Here is a 16,185-nt window from a genome sequence, read left to right as displayed (position 1 = left end):
GGCTGATGATTTAAGAGGCAGTGACTCTTTCTTCTTATTCAAAGGGCAGTTTTTTATTTTATGATCCAACTTTCTACAAGCAAATAGACTCCAATCACCCGAAAACATAAATTTGTTTCATAATTTAACTTGCAATTCACACGTGATTGAATCTTTTGTGGTGACTTCCTTTTCAAATCCAAATGTCTTGACCCTCTTGTTATCACTTTCTGATTCATTTCTAATCATATTTTTATTGGTAAACTTGTCCTTGTCATTCTTACCATTGATCTACAAAAATTCTTTTCAATGTTCCCATTAATGATCAACCTCTACTTCCAATATAAGGTGGCAAAAGAAATATTTTAATCATTGAAATAATTTTGTACATCAAATATCTTTTCCATTTGCATCATCCATTTTCCTACCACTAACGAAATTAGGTTCACCATGCTTTCGCTGCGCCACTATGATTTGATATCCCCGATCAACCCTTTCATCCCACTTAATTAATCAGAAACAATTGAAATAGGAGGACCAAATTGCCTCATCATCCTAGATTCCTAAAATGCATCAAAGAAAATTTCCACCAATCACTATAGTTCACTAGACCACAATATATTTTGCACATCAACATATCAAATATTTTAGTGATCCTCAAACCATGCTCTGATACCAACTCTGTCACGCCCCTCAAAAATATCCATGATATTAAAATTTTCAACACAAATCAATCCAGGATCCAAACTAACATTTGAGGTCACTAAGAAAACATTCAGATCAAAATTTCACCTCGATAATCTATAAATTTATAAACCCTGTGCAGTTCATAAACATACAACACATCGCTCGATGATTCATAAAATCTGAACCCAACTCACCAAAATAATAACCACAACATAAATTCACAAGTGTGGGAGTTTGTACAATCATAAAACTAACGTTTACCATAAGTTCATATCGTTACACAAATTAAACTTAACATTCCAGAATCTTAAACATGAGAGGTCCTTTAAACTTATACAAAATCCACAAGTTTAGATTCATCGTCAACATTTCATTATATGCAGCTTGTGCTTATGCAACAAAAACATATATACTAATAAAGATCTGCCCAAAATCTTTTAGCTTTCCACTATCTCAGCCCAATCTTAACATTTAAGCAAGCGACAAGCTATCTTGAAAAATTTATACAACAACGGGGTGAGCATATAAAGCTCAGCAAGTGACTAACATATCCATGTCAAAAGAGGACAATTTCCAAAGAGATAAAGTTTCAAAATGCAAGGCAGAATATAAGAATTCATAGACGTAATATCATTAGGTGCAGAATCACAATTGTCATTTCAATCATACATATTTGGTTCATAACAGATGGGGCATAGAGTAATTGGAGCATATCAGTAACGAATGAAACGTTTTGGAGCATATCAATAACAAATGAAACATATTGGAGCTTATCAATGGCATATGAAATGTTCCGGAGCATATCAATGGCGTATGGAACATTTCGAAGCATATCAACAATGAATGAAACATTTCGGAGTATATAAATAACAAATGAAATGTTTCGGAGCCTATCAGTGGCGTATGAAATGTTCCGGAGCATATCAACGGTGTATGGAACATTTCGGGGCATATCAATAACAAATGAAACATATCAGAGCTTATCAATGGCATATGAAATGTTCCGGAGCATATCAACGGTGTATGGAACATTTCGAAGCATATCAACAATGAATGAAACATTTCGGAGCATATAAATAACACATGAAATGTTTCGGAGCCTATTAGTGGCGTATGAAATGTTCCGGAGCATATCAACGGTGTATGGAACATTTCGGAGCATATCAATAACAAATAAAACATATCGGAGCTTATCAATGGCATATGTAATGTTCCGGAGCATATCAACAGCGTATGTAACATTTCGAAGCATATCAATAATGAATGAAACATTTCGGAGCATATAAATAACAAATGAAATGTTTCAGAGCCTATCAGTGGCGTATGAAATGATCCGGAGCATATCAACGGTTTATGGAACATTTCGGAGCATATCAATAACAAATGAAACATATCGGAGCTTATCAATGGCATATGAAATGTTCCGGAGCATATCAACGGCGTATAGAACATTTCGATGCATATAAACAATGAATGAAACATTTCGGAGCATATAAATAACAAATGAAATGTTTCGGAGCTTATCAGTGGCGTATGAAATGTTCCGGAGCATATCAACGGCGTATGGAACATTTCAGAGCATATCAATAACAAATACCAAACAAAAGCTCAAACGTCGTCTTTGACGTTGCATTCATATCATTATTATCCAAAGCATGTACAGAAACACATAACCAAAGCTTTGGATATCATATCAAACATACAGAAGGTGTAGTGGGACCACAGACAGAATGTGATTCATCTATTTCTGAATGACCACCAGACAGAAGCCTCCCACGTCTGGGAGCTCCATCCACCCACGTCTAGGTGAAGTCAGAGGGGGCCGACAGAGCATCGCAGGCTCTATGCATAACTCCCTTTACCATTTCTGGCAAAGATTCACATTATCCCACAACACCAGAGTACAAAAGGCAGTATGAACAATAAATAGCATATATCGGAAGCATACGCGGAATAACAAAATGTACATGTGCCTTTACGAGTCAATACGATGCAAGCAACAATCTCTCACAAATGTATTAAGATTGGAATGAAATAAAAGCAAAAGTATAAACGAATTCCAAGCAATCATATATAGCTCAATTCAAATAAGAAGGTTAGATGAATTCAATATCCAAAGGAATGAAACTAGAATAGGCACATATCGAAAGCAAATGCGGAACAATGGGATATACATGTGCCTATATGTGTCAATGCGATATAGCTTAAAAGTTACACAAAATGTTTCAAGAATGTAAATAATTTACAAACAAGATCAAATCAGAATTCAAGCACCAACATAAGCCTCAATTGAGTGAAGGGGACTGAATGGAATCTATTTCCAAACAAATGAAACAGAATACGCGAAATCGACCAAAGCTCGATTTCTGACAGAATTCAAGAGACACATTGAACAAATACTTCAGATTATCAATTATGCTCCAATACCCTTAAGAAAGCTACTGTTGAAAGATATATCAATCTATTTTCTGTTGAAATAAGTTTCGTACGAATCATGGTTTCCAACAAGGAGTTACCTTTGATTTGGTAACACATGGTCAAAAACAAAATCAATGTTTTGCAGAATTCATAGGGTCGGATTCAACAGATAATAGGGTAGGCATTTGAATTCCAAAATTTTCAGTCAATATGTCAAAAGAAAGGTCTACAAGTCTAGTTTCGAACAAAGCCAGTTTGGTATAAATCAGAATTTCCAACAGAGACTTATAGGTATTTTAGTGTCGAAAGGTCAGAAATTTTGATCCCTGTTCTGCAGCATCTATAGGCTCCTTTGAAACAGACGTTTGGGTAAGTATTCGGTGTCCAAAATCCACAAAATCAATGTCAAAAGAAAGATATAAGAGTCTAATTTTAAACGAGCTAGGTTCTGCCTGAATCCACATTTGGTACTAAAAATTATAGCTGAAACAATGTATAGGGGTTAATTTACCGAAAAAATTTCAGATCCTTGGTTTTTTGTCCAAAGAGAGAAATATCAAGTTCTAAGCATAAATCATTCAGAATCAATATAGGAACAAAGACTAATACTTCTGTAGGATGGGATTAGAACACTTGCCTTTAAAAATTATGACCCCAATTGAGAAGATTTGAGTAAGAACCCTCAAAGCCCCAATTTTTTTTTTCTTCTTCTTCCCCCTTTTTTTTCCTCTTCTTCTTTCTTTCTTTCTCTGTTCATCCACGTAGCTGCCTTCTCTGGTTCCTTAAGAACGAAGGCAAAGAGGCTTAAATGGTGGGATTTGTAATTTTATGCATTTTGCAGTTTAGTCCTTGTATGATTATATTTACGATTAGGTCCTTAGGGTTTACATATAGGTCCTCAGATTTTTTTTTTGAACAAATCCTCCAAATCTTATGAATAAGTTCTCAAATTCATACTTTGGCTCTTTTATCAAATTTAAAATAGATACTTATATTACAACTAGAAACTTATACGAAAATTCAGAAATGAGGGATGTTACAATTTTGGAGGGCGATTGCTTGAAGGTTGTTTCCTTCTTCCCGGGTCTTCAGAGGAAACAAAGTCGGTGAGCCTTTCTATGGCCGCAATTGCCCCGATCACATCAGCGACATTCCTTCGATGTAGTTCTTGTTGAGCCCATGGCTTCAAACCATCAAGGAAGCTGAAAAACTTATCCTTCTCGGACATGTCCTTGATGTCCAGCATTAGCGTAGAAAATTACTTCACGTAGTCTCAGATGGAAGTATTTTGACGAAGTTGTCTCAACTTCCTTCCTTGCGAGGAACTCTGTGTTCTCCGGTAGGAACTGAGTTCTCAACTCCTGCTTCAGGTCCTCCCACGTGTCAACTCGACACCGACCTTGTTGGATCTCCTCTCAATGGGTTCGTCACCAAAGTTTTGCATCTCCGTTCATATACATTGTTGCTATAGAAACTTTGGTTTCTTCAAAATCAGGCCTTATAGCTCGAAAGTATTGTTCCATGTCGAACAAGAAATTCTTGAGCTTTTTGGCATCTCTGGCCCCTCCATAACCATGAGGCTCGGGTGCTCTCAAGTTCTGTGGTTGCGCAACGTGGGTGTTGCTTCCTCCCGCATTTAGTGCTCTTGTGAGCATGGTCACCCTCAAAGTGAGTTCCGCCACAACTTCCTGCAGGTGTTGCACAGAGTCTTTGGTGTCATCTGACAGTCGGTCGACTAGGGCCTCGACCTTGTCAATCCTGGACTCTGCTTCTTCTTGCGAGCTCTCTACCCCAACAAGCCTTCGTTGGCCATGGTAGAGTTCCTCCAAGCTCGCTTCAAGAACATTCAAGTGGGTTCCACCGTTATAAGTCTCTCCTTTTGACTCTTTTTCCTGGTCGGCACTCCAGATTACGCCTCCTCCACTCGCGGAGAGTAGCCAATTTCTCGATCATCATGTTCGCTATCGTGCTCCTCATGAGTGGCTCCAACAGCATGAGAGAGTGTGCACTTACAGCCCACCTACGGCTGCTTGGGTCAAGGGTCCGGCATGCCCCGTCTTGCTTGATTTGCCACGATGTTTTGCCATGGTGAAGTTGCGAAGTTCCTTCACTGCTTGCTCGAAGTGCTTACCTGCTCTAATACCACAATGTTATGGCCTTAGCTGGAATTGCCTAAGGCGTGAGGCACCCTTGCGGCAAAGATGCAAACTTAGCTTACGTTGCCTAAGTCACGCTTCGCCCTTGCAATTTGCGTCCGCAAAGATCAGCCCAATTGCAACCTCTTGCAGGTCCCAAAGGACTTGTAAAAGAGAAAGTTGATTAGTTCGAAGAACGAGCGACGGACAAGTCCCAACGTCTCGTGAAAAGGGGAAGTTTTATAAGTAATTTAGCGAGCACCTTGCGTGCACAAGAGAAAAGAGGGAGAGGAGGAAAACAAGTACTTTAGAGGGTTGAACGAACAATTGCAAGTCCACAAACAGCTGCTCACTGGGTGTTAGGCGTGATAACAAGTTCCTGTCAAGGTAACATGCGAACTTACGAAAGGTTGTTCAACGCCCGATACTATATCGAAGCCCCATCTAGCCCTGTGCCATCCAGGGGGTTCCAGGGTGCTGAGATGACTGACGTTTCGCGTGCAGCAGCGGGCTACGGAAATCAACCCATGGCACACAAAAACGAAGCTGTTTTGAGGCTGTTTTGCTCGGTTCGGTGAGCGGTTGCACTGTAGCGCTGTAACTTGTTCAAACTTACATTTTTACAAGCAAAAGGACTTAAAACCAAGCTAAAATATGCTGCCAAGCAGTTGTGCATGTAGATTAGAGTGACGAACGGTTCGTTGAATGGAGTTGTTGCGGGTGCGCAATGACCGTTCGTGATAGGTCGCTCGACCACCGTTGCCGCTGCTCCCCGGCCACCAACCTTCCCCTCTCTAGCACCGCCGCCCTTGCTTCCCGATAGCCCAAACCCTTGCTTCAACACGTTGCACCCCTACTTCAACCCGCCGCACCCCTGCTTCCCTTCTTCCCCACCATCGTTGCAAGGCAACTCCTCCACCGTCGCCATTGCTTCCTGGCCGCTTGACCACCGCTATCGCTGCTCCCCGGCCAGCGACCTTCGCCTCCTCGCTGCCCCATCTCGCTCGAGTGAGAAGGGCCACGATTGCTACTTCGTAGCCAACGAACCACCCCCTCGTCGCTTCTACCGTCGGCGACACTGCCCCCAACTGCGCCACCATCGCTGCCTCCTCTTGTGTCGTAGTTGCAATCACTCAACCATCCCTCCTCGCGGAGATCAAAACAAGGCAACCACGACCACCGCAGCCACCGTCGTTTACTTAACTGCACACGATCCCTCGGCGTCACCAGGCCTCCTTCCGCAGTGCGATAGAGACAGAGCAACGCTGCCTTCCATCCGCGCTGTCGCAGCCACTGCAACGGCGAGCCCTTTGTGGTGCTGCCCCTAGCCGCACCACCATCGTTGCCTCCCAGCCCTCAACAATAGTGATCCCTCGATACAGCGACTGCAACAAGCATCACTGCCTCCTACACAATGACCGCAACTACATCCCCACATCCTCGCAACAACCCTTCATTCCCATAGTGCTGCCACCGATTGCATCACAACAGTAGCACCGAATAGGGCAGTGACTGATGCCCTTGTCCCGACACCAAAAACAAGAGTTGAGAACCCATATTTGCAGTCTTACGCAATGGCCACCGATAACTCAGTGAAAGCACAAATGGAAGTATTGGAAATCAGAATTGAGAACCAGCTGCAAGAAACACTTAATGATTTCAAAAAGAGCCTACTGAAGAGCCTTAACAAATTTCAATAAAATTGGGGCTCAAGTTCTACGTTGTATAGATATGGAAATACAAGAAAGGGCCCCAAGATTATGACATAAACTACTCACACATGAAGGTGAAATTTTCGAGATGGGAAGATGGAGATCCAACTAATTAGATCTCCAGGGCAGAATTTTTTTTTCATTTTCATAGGATCCCAGAAGAATCCAAGGTAGAAATTGCCTCAATCCAACTGGATGGAGATGCAATCCAGTGGTATGATTAGTATGAAACTTGCCATGGAGTTTCTTCATGGGAGCAGTTCAAAAGAGGGCTTCTTGTTCGCTTCGGACCATCATAATATGAGAATGTTGATGGATAGCTCATCAAAATTCATCATACTTCTACAGTGTTGGAATATTAGAGCAAGTTTAAAAGATTGTCAAATCAAGCTAGAGATTGATCGGAACGACAACTTCTGGGTACATATATTGAAGGGCTTAATCCAGAGATTTGGTGTGAAGTTAAGACTTGTTAACCCCACACCATGATAGCTGCGATTTCATTTATACGCCTGCATGAGGAAAAAATCAACATGGAATATCATCGAAACAGAGGTGTCAATAAATAAGTGATCAATAAGCTGCCCACCCCATCTACTCCTAGTCGAAATCCTATTACTCGCAGACTAACTCGAGAAGAACTTAAAGAAAGATCAACGAAGGGTTTGTGTTGATATTGCGATGAAAAGTTGAGTAAGAAGCACCGATGAAAACAGGGAAAACTTCTTATGATTGAGCCGATCAAGGAGGAACCAGAAGCAGAAGAGTTGGACTCTGATCATGAAGGTGTGGAAACTGATGAAGATATTGAAGCCATCACACATACAGTGCATGCATTGGCTGGTTACGCTAACCCACAAACTATGAAAATCGGAGGAACTTTGAAGCATTAGCCTATTACTATTTTGATTGATACGGGTAGCACTAATAATTTTATGGACAGGAAAGTTGCAGCTCGATTAGCTTACCACATTGAAGGCTGTGACAGATTCAAAGTAAAGATCGCTGATCGATGGATTTTAACTTGTGATAGCAAATGTTCAAGGATAAAATTGATTATATAGGGCCAGGAGTTTTTTGCAATGATTACTATGCTGAAAGACCGACCTGTTACTTACACTATCAAAAAGTGGAGACCATACTTACTTGATCAACGGATTATGATGCGTTGCAGATAGCCTATGACTGAAGTGCTGAAAGAGAAGCTCCCCGAGTTTAATGCTGCTCAACTTTGAGGACTGATTTGAAGAGAGAGAAATTGATAGGAGCTTTTTTATGAGCTTTTGAATAATGTTTATTGAGTCTGTTTAATTCAATTATTTATTGAATCTATTTAGTTCAGTTAGAATAAGGTAGAGGTTTATTTAATATTTATTTTTATTAAAGTCTAAGTCCTAGTGGACTTTGGATGGAACTCTATAAATAGTGATGTAACCGTTTCTCTTGGCAGATAATGAAATATTATTATTCGATCTTTTGACAAAACCCTAGGAGGTCGATTCCCTCGAAGTGATCAAGGAGACCGATTCCCTCGAAGTGATCATTCCCTTTTCTCTCATTTTTTTCCCCTAGGGTCTTATTAGTACATTGATTCCGGCTGATGAAAAAGATCTATAGCTCCCTCATTCTCTGGCAGGAAATATGAACTTGCACAAAGTTGGGACTTAAAGATGCAGGACTGATAAAGAGTACAATTTTTACCTACTCAAATAACAGGGAAGTCGTGTATGGTCCAGATAAGGGAATTCATGAAAGAAAATACATGTCAAACACTAAACAGTTGCCAAAACATAATGTTGTAGCAGATTGATGTCTAGGAGCAATGGTTATTGACCCAACAGAAACTATAAATGTTTTCATGTAATGACTACTTCCAAAATTACTCTAAAAGATCACCTTAGACTTCATAGGAAACTTGTCAATAGCTGGAAAGTTTTTGCAGTTAATGATTAGAAAAATCATAAGGATACTGCTTAAGAACATGATTTATAGTGGAGAAGAAGCCCAAATACAGGTAAAAGATGCAGGCTCAAGTATTGGTCCCAAGGTAAACAAATTAATCCAGAATAATATATACAACCATTCTCTTGATTTCAGCAAGCAAAACCAAAGATCAATTCTCACTAAGAGCATAATGTTTAGACTATCAAGATAATCTACAAGATTTTATATTCTAGTACCCTCATCTTGGCTCAATCACTGTGATTGTTGTGTTGTTGTCCGATGACTGAGTGGAGGTTCCATGCCTAGAGTTGGCTTTCATCCGTGCTGCTAATGCAATTTGCATGCTGGAGTTGAGAAACGGTGGCTGAGTTGGGGAAGGGATGGGAGAATCGTCCACAAGCATTTTAACAACCATCGATATTGCTGGTCTCAGCTCTGCAGATGCTTGAGCACAAAGAAGCCCGATTTGGAGCACCCGAGTTGCCTTCTCCATAGGAAAATTACCTTCTAATATAGGATCGATAGCTTCCAACAATCTATTTGATGTATAAAGATTCCAAACCTGAGTAATAATAGAGTTTAGTATTTTTTGCCAATAAAGGTAATAAGTAGCCATTGGTTAGTAAAATGCTCCAGTTTTGAACTCCAACATGAACCATAGGTTCTGAAATTAAACGACGCCAACCAAAGGGCATCCCTGAGGATTGAACAACAAAAAAGATCATTACCTCTTGCAGAGTTGAGATTGGATCTTCCGATCGTGAACTGTTCCTTCTTCCAGTGATGACTTCAATTAAAAGAACCCCAAAGCTGAATATATCTGCTTTCTCAGTCAATCTGCCACGAACTAGATACTCCGGAGCCATATAACCTCTACAAAGCAAAACATTGCAATAATTAATGATAGAAGTGGTTCCATTTATTTCTCGATTGGCAGGTTATGCATTTGATGCAACAAAGGTTAAGACATTCAATTTTTATCAAATTAAGATTTTTCGAAAGATCAACAGAAGCATAATGAGTAGTACAAAATGCAAGATATACTGATAAAAAATATACTAGTACAGGATTGAAAATGTAGATGAAGAGAAATCTTGCACAACTTACAGAGTTCCGGCTATTCCTGTGCTAATATGAGTCTTATCCTCTGGGAAAAGTCTAGCAAGTCCAAAGTCAGCAATTTTCGCAGCATACTCTTCATCGAGCAGTATATTGCTGAGTTTAATATCTCGATGAATAATTCGTAACTGTGACTCTTCATGAAGATAAGCTAAACCTTCTGCAGTCCCCATGATGATTTTGTATCTTATATTCCAGCTAAGTAGCTTAGCATTCGCATTGTCTATATGAAGAAAATGATCAAACTTACAAAGGGAACCAAGAAAAGGTCAATGCAAAGCTATTATAATCATGGTATAGATTATAACCAGAAAGGTAATGATGAAGACTCTTGTTTGGTACATATTCATATACGAGAAGGCTTTCAGGACCAGTGACACTGCAGCCCAACAGCTTGACAAGATTTTTGTGTTCAAGTCCACTTATTAAATTGACTTCATTAAAGAACTGATCGACCCATTGCCTTGTATTAAAAAATAATCTCTTTACAGCAACAGATCTCCCATCTGGCAGAACCCCCTGTCAAAATGGTAATGATCAAGCGCATGTAATCAGAACAGTTTCCAAATAGAAAAGCCAATAGAGAAATGGTAGCAAAATTTGCCTTAAACACCGAACCGGAACCTCCTTGACCCAGCTTATTTGCATCACTGAAATAATTTGTAGCCCTCTCAAGTGTTTCGTATTTAAAGTTGAGACTAGATCTTCGTATGGTAGTTGCCAAAGCACCCAGCTGCCTCCTCACTTAAGGACAACAAGTTTGAAAGGTCAAATTACAAGTCGTTCAAACGTTTAATGTATTTGAACTCTCAAAATATTTTACCTTTCCTCCTCTGTAAAATTTTTCTCTTCCCAAAGAAAATAATAGATGCTAAGATCATCACAAATGCCACAGCTGATGAAACAACAGCAAGGATAACAGCAAGGTGCCCACCTCCTGAAATCTAGTAGCATCTCAGTTATACACAGTAGAAAGAAAGATAAGCTTGATAGTTGATCTGTAGAATAGTATCAGAATCCAAAACATCTTAGTGAGTTGTAAATTCCTGTATTCAGACATAACATGGCAGTGAAACTTTGTGAGCTTTACATCTATGGTTGGCAGCCTTATCATGTACTCCGGATATCCTGACCACCAGAAGCGTCATTCTATCTTCTGTTTTCATAGCATCTTCAGTTTCTAAGAAGAATTTGATTGATTGGCTTTCATAGTCTTAGCTTGTATACCTACACTGGCACAACACACGAGGAACGAAAACTTTGGTTTAAGTTCCACAAATTGAAACTTTTCGAAGTAATGGTGTCAGAAGACTCACTTAATCTGACCATCCCAGAAGACTAGCAGTTTATAAAGAGTGCTGCCAATAGAGTTAAATCATCCTAACTAGGTCAACATCCAACCAACTATGCTTTCCTTTCTCTTCATCACCTGAAACTGTTTCAAAATTTTATATTTCAAAGTCATTCCAAAATCATTGTCACAAACTTCAGTCCCTTCAGCTTCAGGCATCTAAAGCAAACACATGAATGACCCATTATGGACTAGTCTTCATTGCCTAGGTCATAGGAAAGGTTCACTAGAGCTTAAAACAGAAACAACTAAAATATCCTAGTCAATCTTTTGGTGTTAGCTTGCTTTGTTGCAAACAAAGGGTTGTTCCAATTCTTCAGTATCCTCTGGACCATATTTAACTTCTTCAGTCAAACATGCAAGAGCAGGTATAAAAGAGAAACAACCTGTCATGCAGCTACCTCTTAGTCATGTCCTTTTCGCATGAAAATTTGTTCGAAGGGTGATTTATAAACTTAACTGGCCAAAGTCCAAACAAAGCGGCATGTGTTCCAATAAAGCTTCTGAGAGGCACAAAATTTTTCATGATAAATTGGTTAGATATCTTAATTATTACTCAATATTAATCCCGAACCATGATATATAACTAATGATTCTGAGTTCCTAACACTGTAAATAAAATGTTAAATGCTGTCAATAATAGCCTTAATATTTAGAGTATTATTTTATTGTTTTATCCGTGCCCTACCAAATATTTTTCAAAATTTGATGGATCCATACTCATGTGTCAAATTGGTATCTCGTTTCCATATTCGTTGAACTCTTTTTTGTCTTTCTGATAATGCATCTCATGTTCATTAGTCATGCAAGATATGAACTTTAAATTGTGGTTGTTATAACTAGCCTTAACATTGCTAGCTTGTTGAACGAGTGAAAGAAAATTGCACAACAGCAGTGAAACAAATAAAACTCAATGGTCAGTGACTTGTGAAAAAATCCAACTCACCTCCGCCGGCAGCATCAGTTCCTGAATTGTTGTAAAAACGACTGATCGAGTATCTCATGTAACACCCCGAATTTAACACCCTTCCTTCCTGCTTAGGTATGCATGAATTAATTGTCTTTCTCGCATTTAGCAGACACTTCTCGCATGAGCTCTTATTCACAAACTCCCAACATTGCCCCAGTCCATAAACACTTGAATTCCCTGCTTCAACAGAACCAACAAGGAAGCCATCATTCCTTGGAGCCTCTGTGCTCAGCTTCTTAACCAAATTCTTCGTGTTTTCTGTGAAAGCAGTAGTATTCCCAGCGAATTCCTGATCACTGCAGATTACTCTGTCATCTTGGCTCAGCGCCTCCCCGAAGAACTCGTACTCGTCATACCTACAGTTACATGTGATCCAAATTCGAGTGTCACTATAGCCCGAAATCCTTTGCTTTTCCTTTCTTTCTTCTATTCCAAGGAATAGATTAAGCAGGAATAAGCATGCCAAGATTGAGAACTGAACAAAGTCAATGCCACTAAAAAATTCTCGTTTGCCCGAACTTTAAATGGTGAAATTTGGTTGGAGTTTGAGGATAATAAATAGGAGGAGAAAGAGAGAAGAAGGTGAAAGGAAAGCAAAAGTATCGACTTCCACCTGAGGTAGCAACCGTCCAAGAAATTGCGACCGCCGCGAGTGGCTTTCTGGAAGGGGAGGCATTTGAGGATCTGGGTCTTGCAGGTGGCAAAGCACATGTCGCAGTCGGCCTTGGACAGGTCCTTCATGCACTGCCCGAAGGCATAGACAGCGGAAGCGTTGTCGGGGTTACTTCCCCCGGTGACGACGACTCTGGCGTACTGCCGGGCGGTGATCTGCGGGGTCACGGCGTCCATAGCGGAGAGGAAGTTGGCGACGAAGGAGGAGCGAGCGGCGGCGGAGGCGGTGTGGTTGGTGCAGATGAGGGCGGCCTGGGATGTCCTCGGATCGGAAAGAGACGGAGTGATGAGGGTGGCGGATGAAATCACGACCACCATCAGGAAGAAGACTCGTCGTCTTATTCTTACCCGCACTGTCATCCTCGATCACATGAAGAAGAAGATAAAAGGGGGAAGGAAAGAGAAGGCAAAGAAGGGATACGGAGGGGTGGACTAGCGGTACATTTCTCTAACTAACGACCCGCGCAATTCTTTAATTAGAACAACAGCGAGGGTTCCAATTGGATTATTATTCAGTAGCAGAGAAGAAGAAAGATGAGCGAGGGGTGGGGGGTGGTGGGAGTAGGGGGAAGGTGGTAGCTTTGCGAGGACGGGCAGAAGAGAAGCAACGACAGAAAATAAATAAGAACACGGAATTGGGTTGGGGGGAAATGGGGGCGAGGTCAAGAAAATGGGCACGGGGAGCGGGGCCCACCGCGGAGGGACGTTGCATTGACTACAGGCCAACCAACTCGCTTTCTAATCGAAATATGAACCCCAAGTAAATAATAGATAACTCGAATAGAGTCGGGTAATTTACTCAGAGAAACCTCCCTTCGATAATGAGCTTTTACTTAGATGATGACGAGGCTCTCGCATTTGAATTTTTATCATAGTACTTTTTTTATTTAAAATATTAAAAATATCCTCAAAATCGAGTCAATCCTTTTTATTGAACTGGGTAGCTTGATTCAAACCTGATTGATCGAAGTCGAGTCGAATTTGATTCGATCGAAGTCGTGGTTTGGATCAAATCTTGCGAAGTGGATCGAGTCGAATTTGAATCAAAAAGCAAAAATTACATCGAACCAATGTAATCGATGATGATCGGTGCTCCTCTCCCTCCTCTACTCATCTAGCAGTGGCGATGAATTCTTTTACTCCCCTTCCATTACAAATGGTGATCGTAAAATCCTTTACTCATTTCTAGTATTTGTGAACAACGATGACATCCTCCCCTTTTTAGTGGTGGCGAACTCCTCTGCTCCTCTCTAATGATGAACGACGACAGTGAACTCCTCTACTTTTCTTTGGTGTTTGTATTGATGATGATCTCATCTTATCTTCAACTGTGAACGATAGTATCTTCATCGACGTTGACATCCTTCCCTCTTTGGTGGCAAACTTTTTCTTTTTCTTCAAGAAAGGTAATAATTTTTTTAAAAGCTAATTTTTTATTAATTATTAAATATGTGTACTAATCCAATTGATAATATGAGAGTCCTTAGAGGTTTTGCACGTTTATATGATAAAAATGATTAATAGTTCATTAATTATTTATATCTATATTTTTAACATAATGTAAGTGTTTTGTTAGTTTTTGGTGAAACAAGGGAAGCTTGATGATCTAAAACTAAGAAGGAAGACCCTCATAGTGAATCTTTTAGTTGTCGATGAATTTTTAGTTATTACCTCTTTGTTGGTGAATTTTTTTATAGTTGAGATGTCGAAGATCTTGGGTGTGAATCAGTAAGCTTAGTGGAGGTATTCAGATGAATAGTTATTATATATGTTCGTGATGAAGTTTTAGCTGATTAATTCTTGTTTTTATTTATAATTAGGTGTGCAATTATATATATAGCTTTCTCTTAGACGAAGTAACATTTCTTAAATCTTGTTTTAGTATTTATAGAATTATCTTAGAGGGTTTACAATTTTTTATCTTAATTGATGAAATTGGACAAACACCCATTGCATATTTTGCTTATTGAAAATAATTTGTAGAATCTAAGCATTTAGAATAGTTACTTTCTCATATTTTTTTTCTTACATCTGCGTAAACTTTAAATATAGATATAATATCCTCTATTTATAATATTTAATTTTGTATATAAACAGAATGATATCATTATGTAAATCCCTTCAACTTGGGGGTAAGAAAGTAGAATAAGTAGCTACTATAGGTAATATATATCATAACTTGATAATTTATATTAATCATTATCAAGTTATATGCAACTAATACATTTTTGTTTCTGGCGCAAAGCTGAAGATGTGTCAATTAGACATTCCTCCATCTCACCGCCTCGTTTATCACCCCCATTGCATCACCCACTCATGTATCACTCTCTTATTGACCACCCCGTGCTTTCTTGACTACCATATCACCCTTTTTTAATACATAGTTAAGCGTCATTGTTATATTGACCATTTTAGACATTTTGTTTATGAGTCTAGTGGTAGGAGTCAAGGTCATATGATATCTATTTCTCTTAGGTTGTATCATCTTCATGTTCTTAAGAGGATACATTTTTGTCATATAGCAAATATTCTTAACATTTCTACGTGTTGATCTACTATGTATAGCATTTTGCAACATTGGATAGAGCGATCCACTTTTTACTTTTGGCGATATCCCAATTGAGTTTAGTCCAAGTGATGTTGCTTTTATTTTGGGGTTCTCAACCATGGATAAGTGATAAATGTTGAAGCAATGGGTTCGGATTATATGTTTGAGAAATATTTTAGAGAGTAACTTCCTAGTAGACAAAATATAGAAGATCCAATGTGTAGGCTGGTGTCTAGTGATGATAATATTGACACTAATGACTTTCTATGGTTGTTTATTTTGTATAATTTTATTTATATTTTATTTAATCAAACAAACTATACTTCACCCCTTGTATTACTATTTTATGTCGATAATTTGGATTTATTAACAAACTACAATTGCGCGATGATTGTCCATTCTTACATTATCATTAAGATTTTCATTATTGGTGCTCATATAAAGAAGATGAAGTTTAAGGGTAGCACCAAGATAATTGGATATTTGAGAGGCTATGTATAACTTTTGATAGTAAGCCAAATCTCTTTTTTTTCCATGTACATATGAAAGTCCAATATAGTTTAATTTTGATTCTTAATTTTGCTAATTTTTTAGCAAGTATTGTTATGTAAGTATGTTGATATGTTTATGTTATCCCATTATCCTAATCA

The 16,185-nt window shown here is 39.1% G+C and overlaps 1 protein-coding gene across 1 annotated transcript; it reads right to left on the bottom strand.

Moving 5' to 3' along the window:
• Positions 1-8,898: 8,898 nt before the first annotated feature.
• On the bottom strand, positions 8,899-13,588 carry LOC135607512 (cysteine-rich receptor-like protein kinase 3). The gene is made up of 8 exons (XM_065099435.1): positions 12,929-13,588; positions 12,292-12,671; positions 10,818-10,931; positions 10,599-10,738; positions 10,303-10,513; positions 9,983-10,217; positions 9,604-9,748; positions 8,899-9,437 (listed from the first exon to the last, which is right to left on the bottom strand). Exons 1-8 carry the CDS (start codon positions 13,345-13,347, stop codon positions 9,114-9,116), a joined length of 1,968 nt encoding a protein of 655 aa, XP_064955507.1. The 5' UTR covers positions 13,348-13,588; the 3' UTR covers positions 8,899-9,113.
• Positions 13,589-16,185: the final 2,597 nt, after the last annotated feature.

The sequence above is a fragment of the Musa acuminata genome, chromosome BXJ2-3 (assembly GCF_036884655.1).
Source record: "Musa acuminata AAA Group cultivar baxijiao chromosome BXJ2-3, Cavendish_Baxijiao_AAA, whole genome shotgun sequence".
NCBI lineage: Eukaryota > Viridiplantae > Streptophyta > Magnoliopsida > Zingiberales > Musaceae > Musa > Musa acuminata.
Note: the sequence above shows the minus strand (reverse complement) of the source record. Positions and strands in the feature narration are given on the sequence as shown.